Raw genomic sequence first — 27,141 nt, 5'->3', positions numbered from 1 at the left:
TGGAGCTGCAGAGGGTGAAGGAACTAATGCAGCCCACTCCTTATGCAGGTCCAGCAGGAGGTGGGATAGAACATTAGCTCATCTGGACTGGACCCATGCCTTCTATGATGGTGATACAACATCTAGCATCTCCCACTCTTTAAGCTACAGCAGGGAACTATGGGTAGGAGTGGCAACTCACTGAGGTATTTCTTACACTGCTGATACCCTCTGATTGCCGTGATCAGAGGGACTTCAAGCTAGTGGGCCTCCACCTTTACTTCATGTGGGAGCTGTCAGTCTGGAGACTGGCTTTGGGCTGTTCATCCCCATTTGTCATTCCTATGGATGCCAGCAGGGTAGCTGAGGAGGTTCCATTCCCCTTAGAGCTGGATGAAAATTTTCAGTTGAATGGTTTATTAGCCAAAACCAGTTTGCAGTTTGGACCAGCTTGAAAGTATTCCTGATTTTGAAACAAATTTGCCAAATGCTTTTGGCAAAAACTATTATTTGGGATTTGGTGCATTTCGCAAAATGGACAGAGAGAAGGCAGTGCCACCACCCTAATAACTTTTAGCCAGTGTTTAGAGCATTCAGCTGAATCCAATTGCCCCACCGTACCTGATATGGAGAAGGGATTTGAATTTGGGTCTCCCACATTGCAGAAAAGTGCCCTAACCAATAGAACCGCTTCAATAGGAGAGACTGAAACAGCCCCACGGCGGCATACACTACAGTCCAGTGGCTAGGGTTACACTCCTGCAATGTTGGAGACCTGCGTTCAAATCCCTTTTTTACATCTGGCAGAGGGGGAGAACGAACCTGGGTCTCCCACATCCTGTGTAAGCACCCTAATCACTGGGATAAAGGTTATAAGATAGGCAGCACCAGCTCTTTCCCTTCCCCTCATGCCCACATTTGGTGAATCCAGTCGTTCATTTCCTTTGCTATTATTTTTAAAAGTGTCTGGAAAGGAAACAATATATTTTATTTTTGGTCAAATGAAATGTTCTGTTTGACACAAAATGAAACATCTCTTGACATTTTCAATTTGCCAAAATTTTTCAGAATTTTGATTTTGGTTTGATTCAAACCAAAATTGTTTTTCAATGTTTCAGAGCTGCCAATGAACCAAATAAATCAATTATTTGCCCACTTCTAATTCCCCTCCTCTCCCATTGAAATGTCAGGGAAGCCTGGTGCATGCTGACTGCTTCCCCTGTGTGACCTCCAAAAGGCCCACTTGTCACACTGTATATAGAAGTTGGGCTGGCAGCAATTCCTGCGGTGGTGGATGACTTTGATGGCTGCTTGCACTGCTCTTCCTGCCCTCCCAGTGCTCCAGCTGGGCAATGGGGGAAGCCCTGGAACCCTGACTCAGCTTCCCGCCAGGAGTTTGTGGGGGGGCAAGCCCTCAAGCCCTGACCCCATTTCCTGGCAGGAGCATTGGGGGAGGGGGAACTGCAGGAGGAAGGGGATGGAGAGGGGCCCCCACTTGCTCAGGGCCCCCCCAAATCCCTAACCCATCTCTGGCTGTGGAGCCTGCCATGCCACAGAGCTGCTTAGTATTAAGCCCCACCAATACTTCTAGGGCTAGGATCTGGCCCAATGCATATGTTATCCTTCTGTCAGTAAATAAGTTCCCTGTGTGTCCCGGATGTGAACAGGGGTTTCATCTCTGGGTCATAGTTTACTATCCTTAATCAGTCAAAACTCCTATGACCTTCAAAGGGAGTTTTGACTGAGTAAGGACTAAATACAGTGTGGGGTCTGGCCTTCATGTATAGATTATCAGTTGACTTTTATTATTAGTAGTTTATTGTACTAAAAGAAAAACACTGTCTAATCCTCCTCTCATTCTGTAACATTACAACTTCTGTGAAACTACATGAGGGTATAATGGTATCACCACAATAAAGTGACCCTTATCAGGAGTTCAGATGATAAACAGAAAAGAAATCTCTTTCTGCAATATGAATGCAATAAAGATGAACGGTCTTCTTCCTTTTCCTCTTGCTCTCCTCATTCTTTAGTGTCTAACTGATAGTAATAGAAGACACCTTTAAATCATAGGCTGCTCTTTAAGATCTCTCACGGCAATGCTTGTTTAGACATACATTTTATTAAAAAAAGAAAAATAGCTTTTAATGATCCTCCATTACTCTAAGATTTTTTTTCCACCACCAGTGAGACTGATAAATATTTGGTATTAACAGAATAGAATTAGAACAGAAAATGTATCAATCAGCTCCCAGCAGGGAAAAAGAAAACTCTGCAGCAAATTAAATATTCTCTATAGCTTTACTACTGTGCAATATGGCTCATAAGTGAAGCCTAGAAGACTATTGATGCATCCCATCTTCAATCCAGTCTACGCTACTGAGCAATTATATGGTGATTTTCTGTGTCAGTGCATTCATCAAGGTTCCAGGAAAATGTAACTGTTAATGTGATAGGACTACTAAGCTTTCTTAGCTCCTTTAAGGCATTGTTTTAACTGAAGTGTAAACTGTCTTGCTAGTCAATGGCAAGCACCTCTCCTTTTATAGGTGTGCCTAAAGCACTGGCATCTCTTGTGAACATAATTCTTTAAAACCATTAAATTCAGGGTCTATAGTCAAGAAAAGCTCCCAGTTATTCCAAACCCATAGGAATCCTTCAAAGTCACATCAGATATGATATAGGGTAAAAGAGATTAGGGGCTAGCATATGATTCTGAACAACTCCTCACTTAACAAGCTGATTTCTGTAAGAAAGATATGGAGACAAAGCCAGAAGAACTATACAGGCCTCATTTTATTTTTGTTACTACCACTTGCCTTAAAACATATCCAACCAGGAAGAGAAGGACATGCTTTTTTTTTTTCTAGCTGGCTATTACATTTGTATTGCTCTCTGTTCTTGTTATGGACTGTTCCCAAATATCCAGTTTTCAGTATTTTCCTAACATTTTATATTTAATATGAAAAGCAGTGTGGGCTACAGGATAGGACACTGGACTGGGTTAAGAGATCTGGGTTCTTCTATTCTTGCCATCAATGACTGATGATACTGGCCAAGTCACCTCACTTCTCTGGACCCCTTATTCTCCATCTGTAAAATGGGGTTAATGATACTTAATGTAAAAACTTTGAGATCTACGATACAAATGCTATGCAAGAATAGTACTATTTATTATTGTAATCACAGTAGTACCTAGATGCTGTAACCAAGATTGTAACATACAAACAGATAGAGACAGTCCCTGCCCCAAAAGCTTACAATACACAACACATGGCAGGGGAAACAGAGACATAAAATGACTTGCTCCAGGTCACACAGAAAGTCAATGGCAGAGATGGAATAGAATCTAGGTCTCCTGGCACCCAGGGCAGTGCCTTATATACTAGACCACACTGGATCTCAACTAAAGTAAAGTAGAACAAGACATTTATTATTATATTTATTTTTATTTACCACTATAATCAATTTGATCCTTAATGTGAGAAAGATGCATTGATGCCTACCTTGGTATAAGTATTAGGCTCTGGTTAGCTGCTTTGGTGATTTTTACAAATGGCCCATTTCCAGTGGATAACATCGCTGAAGATGTATTCATATTTCTAGGAGGAGGGGAAAAATGAGACATTTTTAAGATACTCATTGTGTTTCTCTGACTGAATAACATTTTAAAAATGATTATGTCTGGTAATACTGGTTCCTAGAATAGTGGGTATTTATTCAAAGATTTTTTGAGGTTTGAAATCTAAAGGAAAAAGAACAGAAACAATGCCACCACTCAAAGGTACTGCACTGCCATTTTTAAAAGATAGAGAGTTAAATTTTATTATGCAATGTTCAACAATAGTCAATTGAAACTTGTGTAGCACAGTTCTGTACTTTGGGGGGAAAACAGTATTACGTACACTGGGCTTTACAGAACAAATAGAGGTGCATTCTCTATAGAGAAGAGTTTAAAGTCAAAGGCCTTGATGGAGCTATTTGTGAAATAAGATATTACTTAATGTGAAAATGGCAGAGCCTAGCTCTAAATTAAGAACAGAAAAGACAACTACCCAGACAGGGGGGACAGGAATGAACAAAAACAAGTACAATATGATTGTCAAGTTACTTGGGAGGCTAGTGTGTATGTCTTGGTGGTTAGAATTTTTTTTCCTAAAAAAACCTCAATGTTTTTAAACCTGACTTCAGAATGGCATACAAAAACCTAGCCAGCTTGAGAATTTCAGCTGAGCAGAAAAGAATTGCATTTATTCTCCATTGACTCACACTTTGTTTAATTATCACATCTGTGCAATGTCAGAATAATATACGGCCATTCTAATATGGGAGCATCTTACATGCATTTTGCATTGGGAAAAGTGGCTACCCCAAGATGCAAAGGCAGTGGTGAAGCAATTCTACAGTACTTATGTATGCAGTTGGGAGAGAACTATATCTCTGGGTATGAAACTCAAATCCCCCCAAACTGATGGTGAATTCTGATCTGAACTTCTGCGTCCTGAGCCAGTTTCTTTAATGAGCTGAACCAGAACCCAGTGGGTGTGATTCTCCACTGTTGCATCAGTTCCATGCCAGTTGCACATTATTGAATTTAACAGAGCTGGGCTAGTGTAAAAGTGGTATAATGGCCTAGATCATTGGGCTGTGAACACTAAACCCCCTACGTTTGGCAGAAGGTTAACTCTGGATTCAATTCAAGAGGCAATCTTAGTAACGTGGGTCTGTTCCTAATTACAAATCCATTCAAACCAACTTGCCTAAAAAGCAATCTGGAAAGGGAATACACCCTTATTACGCACCCAATGTTCAGTACAGTACAGTACAGTACAGTAGCATTGTTTCAGATTGTTTTACTGTAATGACATATTCATGTACCTGAAAAATTCCATCCTAGCAGTTACTTGGCCTCACAGGCATTTGCAGGAACATAATAATGAATTATACCAAATACACTGAATCAAAATTCTGCCCTGATTTACACTCTGTGCAACCTCCCTGATATCTTCAGCTTTCTCAAGGACTGGGGAATTTCTCTAATGGCTAGTAATAGGGGAGGGATAAACTGGTTCCAGTGGCAAAGATCTTCTGGCGGAAACTTCAACATCCTCTCTTTAAGAGTTCGATAAACTGCTCTACTAACCCATCAGTCTGCGGGTGATACATGGACATTTGGAGCTTTTTTATTCATAACAGGTCACAGACCTGTTGGAACAGTTGTGAGGTGAAATTGGTACCTTGGTCTGTCAGGACTTCCTGGGGGAGAGACACCGGGGAAAGATTCTGTAACCACAGTTTTCGCTGTCACTTTCTGGAGGGGGATTGCCTCCACAAACCAGGTGGTGTAGTTGAGGATGGTCAGGATATATTGGAACCCCATGACTTTCTTCAGGAGGGGTCCTACCAGGTCCATTGCGATGCTCTCATAGGGGGTGTCGATCACCGGCAGAGGAACAAGGGAAGCCTTCAGTACCCCTCACGGGGCTGTGAGTTGACACAGAAGTCAGAAAAATCTTTTACTTCCTGGTGTACCCTGGGCCAGAAGAACCATGTCAGGATCTGGGCTAAGGTCTTCTCATGCCCCAGATGTCCCGCAATGGGAATGGTGAGGGAAAGCTGCAAGATGGCCTGATGGTGGCATTGGGGATCTGGATGTCCTGGGTCTGGGAGTAATGATCAACTCACTAGAGGCAGTTGCCAGTCAACTAGAAGCGGGGATACTGCATTTCCTTGGGGATGGGTTCCATAATCTTCCATCAACATGAGCCAACTGCTCATAGGCCCATCTGAGGGCTGGGTTCTCCTACTAGTCATAGTTAAAGTCTGAGTCTAAACCAGGGGGTTCACCATGAGTGGGAGGCCTGCGATCACCCCCTTCATCAGGAAGGTCCTGGTCGGCCTTGAGGTATCACTGGTTGCTTGGGTTGAGGTTCCTGGGTGTTCAGTCTGTCCCTTCCAGGACCTCTCCCACAAAGATGCCCTGGGGCTGTTAGGACTCAAGGCTCATGGTGCGCAGGACCCCCAAGAAGCTGCTCCAGCCTCAACCCAAGATGATGGGCTAGGCCAGCCTTGGTGACATATCCACTATCATAATCCTCATATCCCCCCTCACAGTCAAGGTGACCCAGGCCTGAGGATAACGATCTGTGTAACTCTGCCAACAGCAGCAGCATACTATGTGTCTGGCAGCTTCACAAGGTCCCGACATACCAGAGTCTGTCCACAGAGTTCACGAGGGTGGAGATCCAAGTTCCGTCCACATCTAACAGGGTCGTCACTTGGCCCTGGGGGCTGCTTACATGCCCAAGATTCCCTGGTCCAGACTCAGCTGAAACTGAGGAAGGCCTCCAGGTCACCTTTGGGACCCATTTTTGTCAGGCTCACAAGCACTATGGGGTTAGTCGGGGTCACTGCTCCCCCAACATTGGAGCTTCTGGGTGTCAGTACCAACACAGCCGGCTGCTGCAAGCACTGCCATTCTGGGTGCTGGTTTTGGACCCCCAGCTCTTGAATCAGTTGCTGTTGCAGGCATTGCTGCTGCTGTTCAAGCTGTGCCACATGCTGCTGCTGTTGGCACTTGGTGAGCCACTCTGTGAGCTTCTTGACCTCCATCCTTCCTGGTTGGAAGGTTCCCCATTCTATCATCCGGCAGATGGGAGGTATTTGATATGCTGCTTTTCTTGGCTTGTCCCTTTGTTTCAGGGGTGGGATGATGCCTGAATTCTCCAACAATTGTAGTGGTCCCTCACTCTGCCTCATTACAGGCAGACCGTAATCAATAGTCTATGGGGGAAGCTCTTGCCCTCTGGGAAGGGCCAAGAACAAACAGTCTTTAGCCCATAGCCTCCTGTCTGGGATAGACCGCAAGTAACAGTTTATAAGGGTCTCTGGCCCTCTGGCCAGGGTAGAACACAGACAGTCTTTGGTGCAGGCCTCTGGGTCTAGAATTAGTTTGCAGCCACCCCAGGTATGAGGAGGCAGTGTCTCATATCATGATCCTATAATTGAATACACATTTTAAATCTGATTGGTTGAAAGAGATACTGTAATAGGGCAAAAACCTGCAATCCTTTCTAACTCAAGTCAAAACTCCCACTGACCTCTGACTATCTACTCAGTGCTTTTCTTCTCCTACATTTCTTGCTCTTTTTTCAGCGAAGTGAGAACTGACTATTTCTACCTCTTGCTCCTCTATTTGACTAATGCAATGCTGTCCGGATTACTGTTCTGGATTTCTCTCATTTTTTCTCTAGTCTTTGACACCTCCTCAAGATAATAGGCCCCTCAATTCCTGAAAGCAAGTTTAACGTGCTTCTCTGAGTTAACCCTCAAGAGTTTCTCTTGATTTATCAAATTACAGTAAGTTAGTTGACTAAAGGTTTCTTAGATTATCTTGTTGGAAGACATAAAACTGCAAATTCCAAGAATTTATGCATGAAATGTGTACTGGATTGTAATCTGTTGAATAAAACACTACCTCATTAAAAATCAATGAATATCTTCTGTATTCTTTCTTCCTTTTCAGTAAAGATAAAAGGAAATCAAATGTCTTTATTGGAAAGCTATTATTGTAACAATATGTTTCATTCAGTAGAGTCAGGATTTCAGTTATATAGCAACATTATTTCCATTATGCAAGAGAACATATACATGGTGATGCAGGTCATGTGTGCCCTGAAAGGTTTCAGGGAACTGTTCTGATGAGATTATTCTATTGTTCTGTCACGTACTGATCAGCAGTTAGAAACAACAAAGAAAAAATATGATTTAAAATGAAGGAAAAAGCCATAAGCATTCAGAAATATGTCTGCTCTTACCTTTGCTAATCGAAACTCCTTTCCTGTATGATTTAATTTCTTAACACAATGGGCCGAATCTTAAAGTCTGGATTTGGGATTTAATATTGGAACCTCAATTGATGAAAGCAGTTTATTGGAAGTTTTCCAAACTGTGATTAAATGCTTACAGTCAAAGAAAGGAAGGTCCAGGGTGCTTACTGGGACTTGGGAGATCCTGGTACAATTTCCTGCTTTTGCACAGACTTCCTGTTTAACCCTGGGCAAGTTGCCTTAGTTCCCCACCTTTAAAATGAGGAAAATAGCATATCCCTATCTTACAGTGCTCCCCAAACTCCCTTCACTTATTAACAGTGGAGATACTGGCTCAGAAGATATTATCAGGTCCTTAGGGACTTGAATTCTTTCAGTACTGACAGTATCAAGGATTGGGACAAGTGGGAAACTGTGGACAATGGCTTTAGTACAATGCAGCTGGCACCAAGCACTTGGCATGGGATTCCCTTGGTACCATAGATAGGTGAGCAGTCTTTCTGGTTATTGGTAGTGAGTGTTGTTCAGGGATGACTTGGTTTTTTCAAGCCTGTCTCTGCTCCTCTGGGTATGGGTATCTGAACTCTGTACTGAGTCTGTCTTAGACGACTGACTCCTCTTTGCCTTTGCTGTACTGGCCTCACTCAGATCTTGCACAGAAGACCTCTCAGGACTTGAGGTCTCTGTAGTCTTCTTGTGAGGTGGTGACTGATAACTTCTTGGAGATTTCCTCCTCACATACTTTTGCTTAGAGGCAGATGTAGATGAGGACTTCGGCACCATAAATGTACTCGGTGTCATGGTACTGGTACTGTCTGCTGGTCTCTGGTGACTGAGATATTGATGTGGATGGGGCACTAGCTGTACTGGGAGGTCTATGTACAGGGGGGACTGTCTCCCAGATCTGAAGCTGGATGTAAATCTTGCTCCATCATAAGGAGTTTAAACTTAATTTCTCTGTTTTTGGGGGATCTCCCCTTGAAGGAAGTACAGATCCTCCACTTGCTGGGGATATGAGACAGCAGAGTCACTGGGAGAGTCTGTGACTTATTGGAATAATCTCATGACAGGAGAGGCACCTCTTGAATCCTGGGCAAATCCCAGGCATTCTCGAGAAAAATTAATGTAAATTTAACCCCTAGAAAGGGAAATCTCCTAACTATGTAACTATCTCTATGAATAAAAAGGCTTTAAGAAAAAAAAGAAAAAACAAAAAGAAAATTGTTCTAGCAACTATAACGCTATAAGGTAAGGAATTACAAGGAATCTGAAAAAAGCTAAATATTAGAGAACAGGCACACAGTTGACTCCATCTTGGACCAAAGGTGGTTGAGAAGGAACTGAGAGCTGTTCACCTGCATGGGGCATGAGGATGTGTGGGGTGCATGAGTGGACCAAATTGGCATTACTACCAAAAATCTCTGATCAAAGGGACAGGGTGCAAGCGCACTGAAGTGCAGCATCCACAGAGGCGCTATTCGAAGAAGAACAAATAAGAATCTTAACATGGAGTTTGTTTAAGATAAGTTTGCTGTGAAATTGTATGCCTAATATGCATATACAATTATTATATTTGCATGCATCAATCAGGTAATTGTACATGCAAATTGCCACCATGATTTGTACAGCCAGATACCTGATGTGTACACAAATGCAGTGATTGTTCAGGCAAAAACAACAGATTTCCTCAGCTAATGATGAAAAATAAGACCCTGAATATTTTCTTTAAGGGCTCCTGATTAGGTTGATTTCTGTAGTTTGCTTATTTATCACAAAGGAACATTAGGCTGTACTCTTGTCAGATCTCACAAGCTAAGATTTTACTTAGTAGTTAGATGAGTGACATCCATTGAAAACCAGCCTGCTGCAAGAAATAGTGCTGGTTATTCAGTGATGTGCCAATGTTGTCACTAGAATTGCTCCCAGTGTAAGTGAGGCTAAAATACGGCCCATAAAACTGCACTGTAAATGTTGAAAGTTTAAAAGAACAATGCTGTCAGGGTTCCCTCCCCACTCTGAACTCTAGGGTACAGATGTGGGGACCTGCATGAAAGACCCATTAAGCTTATCTCTACCAGCTTAGGTTAAAAACTTCCCCAAGGCACAAATCCTTCCTTATCCTGGAATGGTATCGCTGTCACCACCAAGTGAGTTAGACAAAGATTTAGGAAAAGGACCACTTGAAGTTCCTGTTTCCCCAAAATATCCCCCAAGCCTCTTCACCCCCTTTCCTGAGGAGGCTTGAGAGTAAACAAGGTGAGCACAGACCAGACTCTTGGGTTTTTAGGACACTAAAAACCCCAATAAGATTCTGAAAAACAGAAATTTATTACAAAGAAAAAAGTAAAAGATGCACCTCTGTAAAATCAGGATGGAAGGTAATTTTACAGGGCAATAAGATTTAAAAGAGGATTCCCCTCTAGGCAATACTTTAAAGTTACAAAAAACAGAAGTTACAATGCTTCTTCTTAGCATAGGGAAAATTCACAAGCTAAAATAAAAGATACTCTAATACATTTCCTTGCTATTACTTACTATTTCTGTAATTTTAGATGTATCATTCAGTAGGAGCTGGATTACTTGCTTGGTCTCTCTGTTGTTCTCTCCAACAGAGAAAGAGCCCAAACATCCCCCCCCCGCCACAGATTTGAAAGTATCTTCTTTCTCCTTTGGTCCTTCTGGTCAGGTGCCAACGAGGTTAATGGAACTGATTAAAGGTAAAGGAGGGATTTTATGCTTCCCTTAGCTGTGTGTTTATGACAAATGCCTTCAGGATTTTACCACACAGAGAATCTCAGGTACCACTGATTTAAGCCATATTTAATTTTAGAGTCACTGGGCTACATAGGCCAAATTTTGTTTGTGTCTCCATTTTATGGCAGCAGCACTGAACAGATCCTCTTCTTGGATGAAATAAAGAAAAGGAGAACATAGGCCATGAATTATGATAGATTGTGGAATAGTTTCACAAGGGAAGTAGGGGGAATACCCTTTTGTCATAAAACTAAACTGGACAAGGTAACAGAAAATATACTGAAGGGAGCAATCTGGCACTGGCGGGAGAATGGACAAAATGACCTAATAGGTCTTATACATCTCCAATTTCTTTGATTTTATTATTCAATCTGCCCAGGCCATTTTACTGAAGTATTTGCCCAGCAGCAGGACCCACACAGCTTTGACGGGGAGGTCAGAGTTTACCCGAGTTCAGTTTACTATGCTACAGTAGGTCTCTTTAAAGAGTAAGAATAGAGTTCAGGAGACCAACTTCTCAAACAGCAAGGTGACAGAGGAAGTTGATTAAGTCACACAGAGGGATAAGAAAGAGCTCAACTTCTTTTCCCTTGTAAGTTTGATGCCAGACAAAAACTGTTCTCAGGTCACTATCAAGGGAGTTGCATGTAAGAACACTCAGTCCTCTGACTTACTCCTCTTTGCCACTGTGGGAAGGCCAGACTTTTCTATTTTCATCGGTGGTTGGTCTTTTTCCTTCAGGCAATAAGTTGATGTGGGCAGAAACCAAATTTCCCTGTGGACCTTGATTGCTGAAGCTTACTCTTTTAAAAGATGTTCCTGCTTTAGAAGAGAAGCTGCTGCTGGCTCCTCTCTTCCCTCCCTGCTGCGCTATTGAGTTTACATTGTTATATATCCCCTTCTTTACAATATCCCTTTCAACATTTAAAAATAAGTATTTTATTTCTCAACTGACTGCTTCTTCCATTTAGGAAATTATTCCCCCCCTTTGTCCCTTATTCCCCAGTTTTTCTAATGTAGCTGAAGTTAGCACTGCTTTTCTTGTTCACCCCTGCCAAGTGACAGCCAGAGCCAGATCATATAAACTACATTGCTGTTTCTGTGGGTCATCCCCCACCAAAACAGTGGCTTTTGCAAAACCTCTCTAGCTATAGGGTGCTTTATTTTTTTTTTAAAGTGCAATATTAGATACTTCTAGAACAGGTCAGGTCACAGTACAAGTTTTCATGAAAAATACTTCACTTTTTCATTACAATTTCCAATTTTGACTTTTTTTTAACAGCTCTATAGCTGATCAAAGTAGGATGAATGTTCACATTTTTTTCCACAAATCATAAAATTTCAAGATGTCTTTATATTTAGAATTTAGAAGCTATTTCCCAGCAGACTAGAGGCCAGATTTTCTGCTGGCACAATGAAGTCAATGGATTTACATTGGCAAAGAATTTGGCCTTGAACCTCAATCAAATATGATCTGTTTTCAAATGTTCTGAAGAGCTGCCATTACATATCCAAATGACCGTAAAGAAGCGCAGTAAGATTCAGAGATACTAAGGTCAGAAGGGACCATTCTGATCATCTAGTCTGACCTCCTGCACAGTGCAGGCCACAGAATCTCACCCACCCACTCCTACGAAAAACCTCACCTATGTCTGAGCTATTGAAGTCCTCAAATCGTGGTTTAAAGACTTCAAGGAGCAGAGAAGTCTCCCTCAAGTGGCCCATGCCCCATGCTACAGAGGAAGGTGAAAAACCTCCAGGGCCTCTCCAATCTGCACTGGAGGAAAATTCCTTCCCGACCCCAAATATGGCAATCAGCTGAACCCTGAGCATATGGGCAAGATTCACCAGCCAGATACTACAGAAAATTCTTTCCTGGGTAACTCAGATCCCATCCATCTAATATCCCATCTCAGGGGATTAGTCCTATTTACCCTGAATATTTAAAGATCAATTACTTACCAAAAATCACATTATTCCATCATACCATCTCCTCCATAAACTTATCGAGTAGAATCTTAAAACCAGATAGACCAGAAGATGGGCCATTATTGCACAGAACACTGGTATAGTACAAATGGACACTGGAGTTTTTGGTGTTCTGTGATAGCTCTTGGGAAGTAAGGAGAATGAAGAGCCAATATTTTGATAATGGGGACTAATATTTTGCCCATCCCTTAGTCACAGAAGATGGGAGGAACCTGCAGAAGTAGGGGACAGGATACAAATGGCAGGACCCTCCACCACTTGGAGGCCAGGAAGTGGAGTGCTCCCACGCCTGAGTAAGCACTGCAGAAGGATTTGACTGAGCTAAAAAGCACCATGCAAATGCCAAGTAATATTATTAGGACTGATCCTTGCCATTTGAAGAAAGACTAATGCTGAAAGAACCTTGGAGAAAGCCTCAAACAAATAAAATGCATTTTAAAAAGAGATTTTAGTGGGTACAGAAGGTAGTGACTTGGAGGACCAACTTAAAACTTTATTTTTCAACTTATCAAGTGAAATAAGTTGAAAGTGACTTGAAAGACAAACATAGAAACAGGAGTCTTTATTTTTTTTGTCTGTGGCTTTCCAGAAAGAACATAGGAAGATGACTCAATTTTTTCACTGGAGTTCTTACACATTAAACTGCTTAAAATAAATTTAATTTACATTTTTTTCAGAGAACTCTTTCTAATGTCTGGCAACATACTATATGAACTCTCATGGGACTATATGAAAATTTACCAATACCTATAACTTTTAAGTTTCTTTGATGAAATATATAAGATTTGGTTTCTTTTCCCCAGTTGGAAGTGTGTATAAAAATGTTACGTTTTTTGACAGATGCAATAAAGAATATTGATATAAATGCAATAAAGAATAATGATCAAGCCACAAGAGGTTCATTTCAAGAAAGTGCTATATATAACAGTTAGAGACTTTTCCATACCACAGAGATTTGGGCATCAGGCTGGAAATCTCATGGAAAAAAAAAAGGCTCTCTCATGAGATTTCTGGATTTCCTGGTTTTGGTGAGGTAAGAAACTGACAACATGGAGACAGCCTCTCTGGAAGTATTTTAGTTTTTCCAGCATTTTATATCCAGATAGAACCTGGAAATCCAAAGGATAGTCTTTTAAATATATATCATTGTCATGCTCCACAGCAGGGATCGGCAACCTTTGGCCTGCGGCCCACCAGGGTAAGCCCCCTGGCAGGCTGGGCCAGTTTTTTTTTTACCAGCCGTGTCCGCAGGTTCAGTGATCGCAGCTCCCACTGGCCGCAGTTTGCCGTTCCAGGACAAAGGGGACTGCGGAAAGTGGCGCTGGCCGTGGGCCAAAGGTTGCCAATCCTTGCTCCACAGATATGCGCATGCTTCCTTTTTTGGACAATCCTGAAGTTGTTCAAACCACCTAGAGAAGAACAAATATGTTTCATATGCAATAGATACATAAATGAGGTGCTGACAAAGACAAACAAACAACATTACTTACCCTAGTCCTAGCAGCTGACAAACTTCATTTGAAATCTGCTCACTCCAGTAATCTGCACATGCTATAGACCAATTATTCTCAATCCTGAACTGTACCAATCCATTGATGCTTAGAGAACCATTAAACAAACGCACTGTGGACAAAAAAACCCAGACATATGGATTGGCAGCTAGGCTTATAATACTGGAAATATAACAGACAGCAAGCCAGATTCACTAGTGCTGGCAGAGGAAAGTGTAAATTACACAGCCTAGCAGCAGTGAGGAACCCTGTGCCGCAGAGGTGACACAAGCCAACAGGAAGCAGGCACGCTACTGCCACTTCCTCTGGCATTTCTGACATGGGAGAGAGTTTTAGTTTACAGCCAGGGGAATCTTAGGAATCTTGTCAATGGAAGCTATTGAGTTGATGTGCTGAAGCAGCAAATGTTCCAACCAATCTATCCAAGGCCCCTTCCTGGCCGGTATCATCCCCTTTTTCAAACTATTGTACAATGATTTAGCTACTCAATTTTCACGAAAACCAATTGGAGATTAAGTTAAAACCAGAGCTGACTGAAAACTGGAATTTTCATCCTGTGAGAAATTCTGATATTTCAACATTTGCTTTCATCATTAATTGGGACTAAAAGTTGAAATGTCAGATTTTTTCCACAGAGCAAAAAGTTAAAAAAATATTCAATCTGGAAATGATGAAATGCTTTGTTTTGGTTTTGTTCAACATTAAACTGCACCTCCATGGGCTGCTGTGGAGGCTCATTGGTGCTTTAATCTGTTTAAGTGGAGACAGACAGCATGAAGACTCCAAACTATGACTCTGGTCAGGCGCTGCTGCAGCTCAGGCGATGAAAAATTATTGTCAGCCTGACCTAAATGAACCATTACATTTCAATTTTCCCAGTGGAAAAATGAACATTTTTCTCCCCACAAAAATCAACATTTTCTGGTGAAAATTTCTGATTGTGTAGAAACAACATTTTCCATTAAAAAAAATCTGCTAAATATTCCTGACTGGCTGTAGCTAAAACATCACACAGCAGAGCTTTGAGAATGTCTTTTTCAGTATGCAATTAGTAGAAGTATGATCCTTCTGGTATTCATATTGGTGAAATATATCATTACAAGGCAGAGATGATGTATAGTAACTAGTGACTGGCAAACCTAAAATGTCAGGAAGCTTGGATAAACCCAGAAAACATTAGCGGCATCTTCACTGGGAGAGCTCTCTTTCCCTCTCTTCGGTCTCAGTCAGAACTTTCTGCCTTTCTTTTGACTCTCTTCCCCTTGACTATCCCCTTGAAATTCTTTATCTTCCCATGAACTACAATTCCTTTTCCCCCATTTCCAACAAGCCCCTGAAATCCCTGATTCACATATGATTCTTAACAGATTCTCCTATTTTGGTAATGTTGGTAAGGGATGCAGGGAGTTCTGATACTGGGACCCAAACAACTGCTAATCTCAATCTTCAATATATTAACAAGCTTCTCTAGGTGAGAAAGCTTTAGAATATGTTGACTTTTCTATGATCCTCAAGAAGCCCCAGGAACTAGAGTATTTGAAGATGGTAGTTAGTTTAGCTTGATTGCCACAGCTGATGAGATCTTGAAATGGGTTTCAGCAAAATTAGGAGAAATTTTGGGGACTAAATGGGGGCTAGTTGACTTTTCACTGTTTTTTGAAGCTTAGACTGAGGTTAAGGTCAGTTCTTGGGGTGGGGGGAGGGGTTGTTTCGTTTTGGTAACAGCTCACTCAGCCTTAGATGTCTAACTCAAAAGAAGGTGTAAAGCAATCTGTGCCAAAAACATTTCTTTGGGATCAAGTACATAATAACGGGACAGGAAATGACTGCTTTATCCATATTTTAAATCTGCAATATAAATGGTTGGAAATCTTTTCCAGCTGTTCTTAGTTAAAATAATTATGTTCACAGCTTTTCCTGTAGGTGGAAGCTGCAGGTCAGTTTATTTTATGAAATTAGGAAAAAAAAAAAAAGACAACGACATTCTCACACTCGAAAAGAACACACTGAAATAATGGAAAGAGTCAAATTCTGCTTTTGGATGCATGCACACAGTTCCAGTTTAAGTCAATGGGAGCTGCCAGCATATGTCTATGGTCATATCTTGGCCCTAGAAGTCTTCCTTAAACCAACCAAAGGCAACAAATGTGTATCTGAGTCTAAAAGCTTGCCCTTAAATGTTCCCATTTGTGGTCTACAGCACTTTGCCAGAAATAGCAATTTCATTTTTTGCCAGACCCAACATGATTTTAACATAGTTTTTGCATATAAATGGTCATTTGGGGGCTATTATTTCCATTTTACATGAAACAAAACTATGTACTGTGCATTTAATTTTTTATTATCTTCACTGATGATAGCATGTCAGCAGCTGTTGCTCTTGTTGTCATGGAAACCTGCACATATGAGCAGCTGTGAAAAGCAGTCATAATGCTGCTCCAACACTTGTATGAGACAGAGCCTAGGCAAGCTCTGTGGGTCAGGCATGGGAGCAGAGGTTTACAAGCCGTAATTACGTTGCAATAACCAGCAGTCAGACTGGTTTTCTTAGAAGAGAAATCTGCCTGCTTACTGTGGTAGAACTAACCGTACAACTGAAAAAGAACATTCTCCTGGCATTTTAAGTAGCCTACACCTTAAAGTGTTGAGGACACTCCCTGCTTTCACAGGGCTATTTGCCCATTTACATGCAATGTCACAGAATGACTCACTTTGTTCTCTCTTTCTCTGTGACTTCAAGCCAGACCTTCAGCTTGTGTAATTCGGCACAGCTCCATTGAAATAAATGGAGCTATGTCAATTTACATCTGCGGAGGTTCTGCCTCTTTACATTTGTTCTTTCCTGAATGGTTATTTCCTTTAATAAAAAAGTAATAAAATAAAAAGAAAAGAAATTATTGAAAATACATGTAATGCTCTTTGGGTAAGAGGAAAACAAACACTTACCACACTCCGCTTCATCAGAGCCATCTTTACACTGCCGTTGTTTGTCGCAAAGGTTAGCAAGGGGTATACATTCCCCACTTCCACACTGATAATCATTGGGTCCACAGGGTTCTGCAGAAAGATTTGGTCAACGAAGGAAACAAAACCATAATCAGAGAGTAAGACTAATAAACACAGATCATCCAACCTGACTGAAGGGACGAAACTGTGAATCCAGTGATGAAATGAGCAGGGGCTCTTCACTGGTATCTTATTGTTATGGAAACACATGGGTTTTTAAAATTTATACAAAGAAGTTAAATTGAAACAACTACATGGTAACATCTCTTAGAGTTATTGTTAATACTGTTTAGTTACTGGTGTTCAATTGTTAAATACGATACACGTCTGAGGGGTGAGAAAGGAACATAGACCATGGGTGACATTCTGGTCCCACTGAAGTCAATGCCAAAAGTCCCATTGACTTCAATGGGTTTAGGACAGTTTTCAAAAGTGACTAAAGATTTTGGGTACTGGGTGCTCTGCACTTTCCATAAATCAGGCTTCTTTAAGGCATCTCAAAAATTGGGCACCCAAATCCGGAGGCACCCAAAATCATGAGTCACTTTAAAAAAAAAATCTTGTCTGGGGAGAAGTATTGCGGTGGAATGGAGGGGATAGGAAGAAAGGATGCATGCACCAAGCTAAGTGTACTCTAGTTCAGTCTACTGCATAACAGAAGAAAGTTACATTCCTTCAGAATATACAGCTACATTTGTTTTCTCTAGTTAATATAATTTTTTGAATTGCATTGCTTACAGATTAAATTAGGGAGCAAGGAAATGGAAAAAACTGCCTAGTCTATTGACAAGCATGTTTATTTCAGTTTACTTTGCTTTCTGGCTACTGTAGCTGAAATTTTATACCTTTGTTTAAGGGGAATCCATTGTTTTGTCTTTTGGTAAAATAAGGGATATAATAATCAAGGAGAGTCATACAAACACATCTGGCCTTTGACACAATATTGATTAAAACAATTATACACGTTATACACACAATGGGCCAGGTTTCCAAAAATTCTTTGGATCCCCAGATTTTCAAGTGTTCAGCACCCACAATTAGGGCCAAATTTTCAAAATAGCTCAGCTGCTGCTCACTGCCAAAATCTTTTGAACCACTTTTGGGAAGAGCAGTTATTTGCCCATTCCCAGTAAACAAAAAGGACTGGATTTTTAAAGGCACCTTAAAATATAGATAGGCACCACATAGGATTTTCAAAAGTGCCTAAGCACCTAACTCCCATTGATTTCAATGGAAGTTAGGCACCTAGACACGTTTAAAGGGGCAGTTAGGTGCCTAGGGACTTCTGAAAATCTCCTATTTGCACTGTTAAGCACCTAAATACCTTTCAAAAATCTGGCCCATAGTTACTGTGTACAGTAATCTGTTCTTATTTATCAGGTCCACATTAAATATTTTATAAAAATTTCCTAAATACAGCCCATGATGGACCAAAATGACTCACAGAGAGGTATTCTGATTATTGGGCATGAACATAATTAATACATGTAGGTAACTTTCCATATATTTTTATTAAAATAATATTGTAAACTTGAAAATACTGAGTCAAATTCTGCCTTAAATCCAGTGGTACTGCACAGAGTTCTAGACGTGCAGAATTTGGTTAAATTTAATATTGTTTAAATGATAAAAGAAAAGGAGGACTTGTGGCACCTTAGAGACTAACAAATTTATTTGAGCACAAGCTTTCGTGAGCTACAGCTCACTTCATCAAGTGAGCTACAGCTCACTTCATCAAGTGAGCTGTAGCTCACAAAAGCTTGTGCTCAAATAAATTTGTTAGTCTAAGGTGCCACAAGTCCTCCTTTTCTTTTTGCAGATACAGATTAACCCGGCTGCTACTCTGAAGCCTGTTTAAATGATGTTACAGTGACAACAGCTGTTCATGATCAGATAATCCAAAGTTTTGACCGACGTGCTGCGTCCTGCTTTTGCTGTTCCCAATTTCATATAACTTCTTCTACAATCTTAACTTTGTTAGAGCATAATTGTGTCTGTTTAAATACAACAGATAGTGAACTTTACTCACGAGGCATACCAAGATTATAACCAGTAGTGAAATTTGCAAGAAATCCTTTCTGAGTTGCAGATTTGTCAGTAATGAAGAGTACTGTCATCTGGTTAGTGGTGGAGAAGACATCTGGAACAGGGTTTCGTCCTGTATAGACAGCTATTCTCAAGGAAAAGATGAGTACATTGCAGTGATGTGTTAGATGGATTGTCAGATGTTTTGGGATGCCATAGGATGAAAGGTATTACATCTTTAAATTGAGAGATAGCAACATATGGGTAGTAATTATTTCCCAAGCCTCCCACATCCTTGCAGTATTTATAACAAGGAAGGTATATATTCCAAACCTGACACATTAATATAGCAGCATAAGTCTTGGTCCTGTCAACACTTACATGTGTGCTGAGCTACAATGGGAGTACTCCTGTGTGGAAAGTTAAGCATGTGCATAAGTCTTGACAGGATCACATAAATTAAATATATCCTCATGCCTTCTGATTAACTCCCAAGTATTATGGATAATCCCAAAATACAGATAAAATTAGACACCCCTAATTCCTTTTCCATCATGTTGATCAGATTGCTAGAATTGTCCGATTTCATTCATCATATAATTCAATATGTGGTACTTGCCTAAAAACAAGGAATCCGCTCCTCTTCCATCTCTGATTTCAACAACATCATAGATATTTTCCAGCTCAAAATATTGAAAATGAAGCTGAATGTTTTTTCCTTTTCCAGCATTTAAATACCACACACCTAGAAAACAACTCAAATTAAAAACGAATAAAAACCAAACGAAAAAACCCCCACATGCTTTATATTTACGGTAGTATTTGCATTTTGACAGGCCATGAGGAAAAAGATCTTGGGTAAAATTTTCAAAAGCACCTCAGTGATTAAGAAGCCTAAATCCTATTTTCATCAGTTACTAAGGGTCATATTTTTAAAGATATTGAGGGGCCTAATTCCAAATGATCTTTCTTGTCACTTAAATTCGGTGCAATAGTATCAGCATTATTTAATTAAGAGAATCATATGGCATAGGTGTGGTCATTCCAATTACGCTCCTTCTATGGAAAAAATCTTTGCAGCTTGGGGTGTATTGAAAGGAAAGATTTGTTTGTCAGAAAACAAACAAGCAAACAAAAAGAGTACATGTACTCTTTCTCCACAAAGTGAAAACTCATGTGACCAGAATTGCCCAAAGACATATAGAGCAGCATAAGTAGGATGTAACTGGCAATCTTTTTCTGATAACCATGCAATGCTCAGAATGTTTTGGATCCCATACTAAGACCCAATTCAACAAGGTAATTAAGCTCATACCTAACTTTAACCATGGCCTCACTATCAGTGACCTGCACATGCTTAAAGTAAGGCCATGTGATTAAGTATCTTGTGGAATTAGTGTTTGAAAGTAGGATACCATACTTTAATGTGACAAAAAAACAAACAAAACAAACAGGATTTGATTTCATTTGATTAGCACAGAGAATTCACACAGCTCTCCTACAACAACTGAACAAAATTTAAATTTAATTGAAAAGCAACAATAGTGTTTTCTTCTTCACTTCAAGCATCAGCAGCAAATATTGTACATTATCAAAACATCGTGGCCCCATCTTCTTCTGACTTACACCAGTTTTACCTCCATTAACTTCGGTGGAGTAACTCTTGATTTACACCACTGCGAGAGGAGAATCTCCAATCAAAACCACTCACAAAATACACATAAATGTTCTTCCACATAAAATATTTTAAAATTAATTATTTTATAGGAGGTACGATTAAAACGCTGCCTGCAGGCCACATACAGCAAACTGACATAGAGTTCTTCAGTGTGGCCTGTTGCTACCCTCACTGTATTTCCGTCTAAAAGCAGACTACAGAAATGACAGCTCCCATATTGCTGTGGTGTGTGCACCAGAACTGAGAGTGGATTTATCAGCTAGCTAACATCCGGTACCTCAGCCTCCTGGCAAGTTGCCAACACAGCTCTCAATTAACAGTTATCCAATTATACAGCAAGGTTTCTTCTCCTTCCTCACAGCACATAGTTCCTATAATCTATTTCCATTTTTATTGTACTAATCCTCCCCTAAGATCTGGGGGAGGGGAGACTTACAGGAAGCTTGGTGTGGGTAATTGTTCGGGAAATTTGTAGAGCTGAATGTAGTATTTGGTTCCCAGAGTTCAAATGGTCCCCCACAGTCAGCTAAAAGAGAAAGAGTTTCAGAAATATGTCACCTATTGCCTCTTTGTGCAACCAATTACTAGAAAGACCATGTTCCAATCTATAAAATTACAGGTCATACATTTAATGGTCACTTAATGGTATTTCCTTCTGCTTTATAGACCTGGAAAGAACAGCAACATTTTTATAAAGAGAATGAACTGCATTCAACTTTACAGTAACAGTATGAAGGTTCAGAGCCAGACGGTGCTATTAATACACAATTGTGAACCACGGGCAGTGAGGAGTCAATCAACCTCAGTGTGACCACTGAGTCTCAGGGAAGCAGAGTATTTACAGAGCTCCTAGGGAATATAGCAGCTGCTCTTCTCCTTAAGAAGATATAATATGCACGACTGTCCAGAGCCAGTCAGCTCTGCTGGCTGATGCAGAGCTGGGCAGTACTGCGCTTCCATCAAAAGCCTGTTTGTAGATTCTATTGCTTATGTGGTTCTTGTGTTCTGGGGAACACAAGTGTTGCAAGTGTCACCACTCTTTGTGAAGCCCTCCTCTTGAACTCTGGCAGAGGAAATGGTCACAATCTATCCCTTATTTGTTGATCAAGGATGCCTAAAATTACATGAGAGCAGAGCTTGAAGGCTTTATACATGAAAAGTTTTAAACATACACTGTATTGTTTGGCTGTACAATATTTTAAATGCCTGTTATTCAAGATTAACAAGAAAAACCCATACAGATTAATGCAAACCTTGGAATTTTAGTTAGCAACATCTCTGTCATTTACTCTCTTTCTAAATGTCTTTGTATTTGATTTGCTAGCCTTGGAAAATACGTGATGCTCTTAGACACATCAGAGGTCCTTTCCTTTCTTTGTCCACTGAATAAATTATTAATGGAGACCATGTGGAACTAAAATGACAAAGTAGGTCAGATAATTAGTCATTTAAAATTTTTGTCATTCATATATATAATGACTATTTTTCATATATATGTGAAAAATAATGCCAAGAAATTTTTGGGGGAAAAGATTTCATGCTTTTTCATTCAGCTTTGGCCATAATTAAAGCATTAGCCTACCACAATATCTTGAATGATTTCCTATACTTCTGTATTGCGCTCTTGTTTAAATACCACAGTAAAATTCTAGGGCTGAGATTTTCAAAGTCGCCTAAGGAATTTGGATACCCAAATCCCAAAGGGAATTGAGTTTCTGACTCTTGTAGGCAGCTTTAAATACAGTGAGATTTGAATGCAGTGAGCTATTCTAGAGCATCCCTTACCACACTGTACTGCCAATCATGGTATTACCTGTAAAAAGGAAAAACCTGCCAATCCTTGGCTAAGGCCATGCAAGAGATGGAACAAGGGATGTAGGCTGTACAGTGAGTGCTTGAGCTCTATTGCCAGCAGAGGGTAGGATAGTTCCAGATGATGATGAGAGTGAGAAGAGAAATGGGCTCTGGAACTCACTTTAGTGCTCATCCAAAAGGATCACTTGCAAACCCCTCTATTGCAAACTACTAACTGGAGCATGCACCCCAAAAATCAGGGACCTGACTATACCATCAAACTGGTGGATCCTGCCCTAAGAGACCAGTATGGCAGCAGATGCACTAACCAAGGCCTGTGAAAAGCTTAGAATTATTACTAGGAATTGTTATAATTGTGTTCAATAGAGCACTAGGAGGGTATCCTTCCCTACTCCTGTGCAGATGCATTGGTGAGTGAAAGGAAGAATTCTTCCCCAGTGAGCCAATGAAACACAGGGAAGCTTTTAGCCCAGACCACTTAATATTACAAATTATCTAATCTAACCCTATAGGAAAAGCTTTAGCAATGCTTTCAATAGACCTTCTGAACCTATTTCTGTGTGTCTCCCCGCCACAAAGAACATTTCCTCAAGCCATGAGATTCTTTCCCCTCTGTTTTCTATGCAGCTCCTTTCTTCAGGGCATGAAAGGAAACCTAGCTGTTTTGCATGGCAATGCATAAAACTAGCTCTGTTCTTCTATTTTTAAGATGAATAATTTAACAGGCCACAATTGGATTATGCTTTAAAAGAGAACATTAAAGATATGCCATTATTATTATTTCTATAGAGCCATAAGTGTGTATACCACCATAAACTGTTGGTATAGCGCCATAGCTCCATTTGCTGATGTGAGCTTTTATTTGTTTTATGACACTGCACTCTCCCTTCATTCCTGGACACACAGCTAGAACAGAGGACTCAGGTCAGGAGACTTAGGCCCAGCTAAGCTACTGCTTCACTGTGTGACCTGGAACTAACCATTTCTCCTCTCTATGCCGCAGTTTCCCCATATGTAACATAGAGATGATAATACTTATCCACCTTTTTAAAACACTTGCAACTTTTTGGATGAAAAGGGCTATGTACGTGCAGGCTATTATTATAGTGTGACTATACTGAACAAGTGTAGGGGTTACTTATAAAGGTTTTTTTTTAAAACAGAGTTTTGAGAGCTCTGCATGTGTATCTTAGCCTTTCAAAATATATTTTAATAAAATATGTTAAGGTGAGTAGTCAGGACCCTGTGAAAATACATCCAGACTTCAGTGGCATTAGTAAGCCTGCCTAAATGGATAGCACTCGTAGTATTTATACACTAAATGGAAGAGTTTCAAAAGGGTCACTGCTTTTAAATATTTAAGAGCTACTATTTTAGTTACATTTCAAGTATAATTTTACATTAAACAGCTGGCTAGTAAGATATCTTTTATACTTGGTCAAGCAAGATATATTACAAGCTGTCTAGAGACAAATGATGGTAAGGAATTGGCAGAAGCACTTATAGTATCTGCCATTCTAATTATGATGATATCATTTACACTAATGGTGGTCCAGCTATTTAGAAAAGATGGTATGTATTCTGTAATAAAGCAACAAAAGACTTGTATTATAATGGATCTTAATATCCCTGATATGCAGTGTTATTAGATAAAAGGGCCACAACTACAGAACAAGCGTACAATGGGTGATAGTTGAATTTCTCAAATACTTGTCAGTTACTTTCACTTCATTTGATATCTATTAGCTCATTCACATAATCTTTCTAAATGCTAAAACTAGCCATTTGTCTTTTCCATGGAACAATTTTTCTCATGAGTTATGATCTGACAAAAAACCTACTCTACAGAAAAGACATACGAATTGTGTGTGCATGTACATGTGTGTAAAGAATAGAATATTTGAAGTGATAATCTATCTATCTATCTATCTATCTATATATCTTCTTGGTTGAAACTGGCTCTCTGTTTCTCTAATAATACTATTTTATCTGCACAGGATAAAATTCTTAGGTCCCGCAGCTTGAAAAGAATGCACCATCCTGCACACCAAGAAAAACAAACATCTAATTAAAGATTTTGGCTAAAATAAAAAGCTACATTTGTAAATCAGTCACCAATTCTTGGGTTTATGATTAATGACAATTGACTAAGAAACTTTCACGCCTTAATTTTTTATGGAGATGAGGGATTTGGAAAAAACAATACATATTGCAATATTCTGTTTGCTTGGCAATATCTGTCTGATCTTTGTTTGTTTTTCAAGATTTTATCTCTACTAACATTCATTGGGCCAAACTTTGCCCTTAGTCACATCCCATGCAACCCCACTTAAGTGGGGTTTCTTTTAACTATGGGCAGAAATTGAGCTGCTGTCTCTGAGAATGTGAAACTTACATAGTCAAAACTATAAGGGACCATCAGAAATACTAGGAGGTCATTCTCCATTAGTGACTGGTGACCCTACAAAGATTAGTACATTCATTTCAGAGAAGCATCTAAACTTTTGGCATCAAAATACATTTACCTCTTCAGTCTCCAAAATTGAACTAAAAATCTCCAGACAAGAAGCTCTATGAAGTGAAGAAAAATCTCAGAAGAAAATGGAATTTATTGGGATATTTCATCATTTCCATTTGGCAAACTTCATCTGAAGAACTAAAGATGAGAATGATAATGAAGGAGAGGTAACAAAACATTTCTAGATTTGGGAACCAGGGGAAGACAGTTTTATGTTGGCCTTTTGATGGAGTTCCCACTGAGTTACTTATCATTGCTATTTTAAATCTGAACCAGTGTGATTCTGGTGTGCGAATCTTTCTGAGTCATCATGCATTGTATGTAAACATGTTTTTATAATATCACCCTTTGGGATTTTTCCCAGTGACTTTTGGATATTTTATTCTAAGATTTGATTCTGTGAATTTTTCTTTTGGGGAATATCCTTTCTTTTTGTTGTTCAGAAGCAAACCAAACCCCCAGATTTTGTAAATGCACAGTGATTCACAATCTCAACAAACATTAGTGCGACTCAGCTAGCTGCCAGGAATCACATGAAGACAAGAGGTGAAATTTTATTGATAGAAAAAATCCTTATGCATTTGATACTCTTATTTTTTTAAAAAACACAGTAATAAAAGATGGTTTATGTCTGAAATGTATTCATAGATACTAAGGTCAGAAGGGACCATTCTGATCATCTAGTCCGACCTCCTGCACAGCGCAGGCCACAGAATCTCACCCACCCACTCCTATAAAAAACCTCACCTATGTCTGAGCTATTGAAGTCCTTAAATCATGGTTTAAAGACTTCAAGGAGCAGAGAAGCCTCCCTCAAGTCACCCATGCCCCATGCTACAGAGGAAGGCGAAAAACCTCCAGGGCCTCTCCAATCTGCACTGGAGGAAAATTGTTGCCATATCTTTTAAGTATACCTCATTTTGAGGGATTTTACTTTTTTGTCCCAGAGTTACCTATGATTAAAACAAATCTGGTGTCTCCTCACTTCTATTGTTGATAATTATTTACAATAAAAATAAAGAATATTGAAATTGAGGTTACAGGAAGAGTCATTTACCCTAAGGGAAGGACTCCCTCTATACTGTAATTTTCCTGCATGGAGAATTGTTTTGTGTACCTATTTTTGGTCTTTGCCACTCATTGCATTCCATATTTGGACCTTAGCGGTTAGAGAGGGATGACCATTGTAGAAGGGCAAACAGTGAAACAATGTGATCTTAATTACCTAATATTCAGAGCACTGTTTTTTTCACTGCAAGTTTAGCAAAAATTAAGCAATGAATTCCTCCATAGCCATTTAGAGACCGCCTGCGCAATGGGAAAGTTCCTGTTGAGATTGTCCACAAAATTCTCTCAGGAGGAAGCTCTGGGACACAAGGAATGGCTTAATATTTTCCTTTGATAGGCAAATAGGAACCCATTTAGTAGGGCTATTATTCTTGGCAAGAAATGTCAAAAGCTCTAAAAGAGAAAAAATAGTGCCAGGAGTCTCAAGACATAGACATTTTATGTAGAGTTAGAAACTATGTCAAGTTAGAGTTATGGTTCAAAGGGTTCATAGGGAAGTCCACTTTCTATAGACGGGATCAACAAATGACGACATTAGCATTCTATTATGAAACACACATACACAGATATTTCAATTGTTAATTGGCTTTCTGAATCAATATCATCTGATGGGTTTAGAAGAGCAACAACAGCTACCTTAAAATGGTGTGGCTTGTTGTTTCTTGGGGTAAAATTTGATCTTGTGAAGTCTAAGTATAAGACACATTAGTCACAATCCTCTAAGCACTACCCAGGCAAGGAAATACAGTAGAAAAGTAATTGATTTTGCTCATGTCTAGAAAATTATTGGCAACATCATGAGTGGTGTTTATAAAAGTATTATGCAGTTATTTTGGACTTTATGCTTGAAGCTAGTTACTAGTAACAAACTGCAATCACACATTTTTTTCCCGCTGATGACGACACTACAGCAGACATGCCAAACCTGCAGAAAAAACTGCAGAAATTGGGCTTGGTTTTGGCTTAATT

At 39.8% G+C, this 27,141-nt stretch overlaps 1 protein-coding gene across 1 annotated transcript in view; it reads right to left on the bottom strand.

Moving 5' to 3' along the window:
* TMPRSS15 (transmembrane serine protease 15) overlaps positions 1-27,141 on the bottom strand; it is an 85,393-nt gene that overhangs the window by 11,777 nt on the left and 46,475 nt on the right. The window contains exons 13-18 of the mRNA XM_043505736.1: positions 21,208-21,297; positions 19,713-19,838; positions 19,098-19,238; positions 17,009-17,119; positions 14,042-14,174; positions 3,486-3,581 (exon numbers count right to left, since the gene is read on the bottom strand). Of these exons, the coding sequence (XP_043361671.1) occupies positions 3,486-3,581; positions 14,042-14,174; positions 17,009-17,119; positions 19,098-19,238; positions 19,713-19,838; positions 21,208-21,297 (697 nt within the window). The remainder of the gene's footprint in view (positions 1-3,485; positions 3,582-14,041; positions 14,175-17,008; positions 17,120-19,097; positions 19,239-19,712; positions 19,839-21,207; positions 21,298-27,141) is intronic.

The sequence above is a fragment of the Dermochelys coriacea genome, chromosome 1 (assembly GCF_009764565.3).
Source record: "Dermochelys coriacea isolate rDerCor1 chromosome 1, rDerCor1.pri.v4, whole genome shotgun sequence".
Lineage (NCBI taxonomy): Eukaryota > Metazoa > Chordata > Testudines > Dermochelyidae > Dermochelys > Dermochelys coriacea.
Note: the sequence above shows the minus strand (reverse complement) of the source record. Positions and strands in the feature narration are given on the sequence as shown.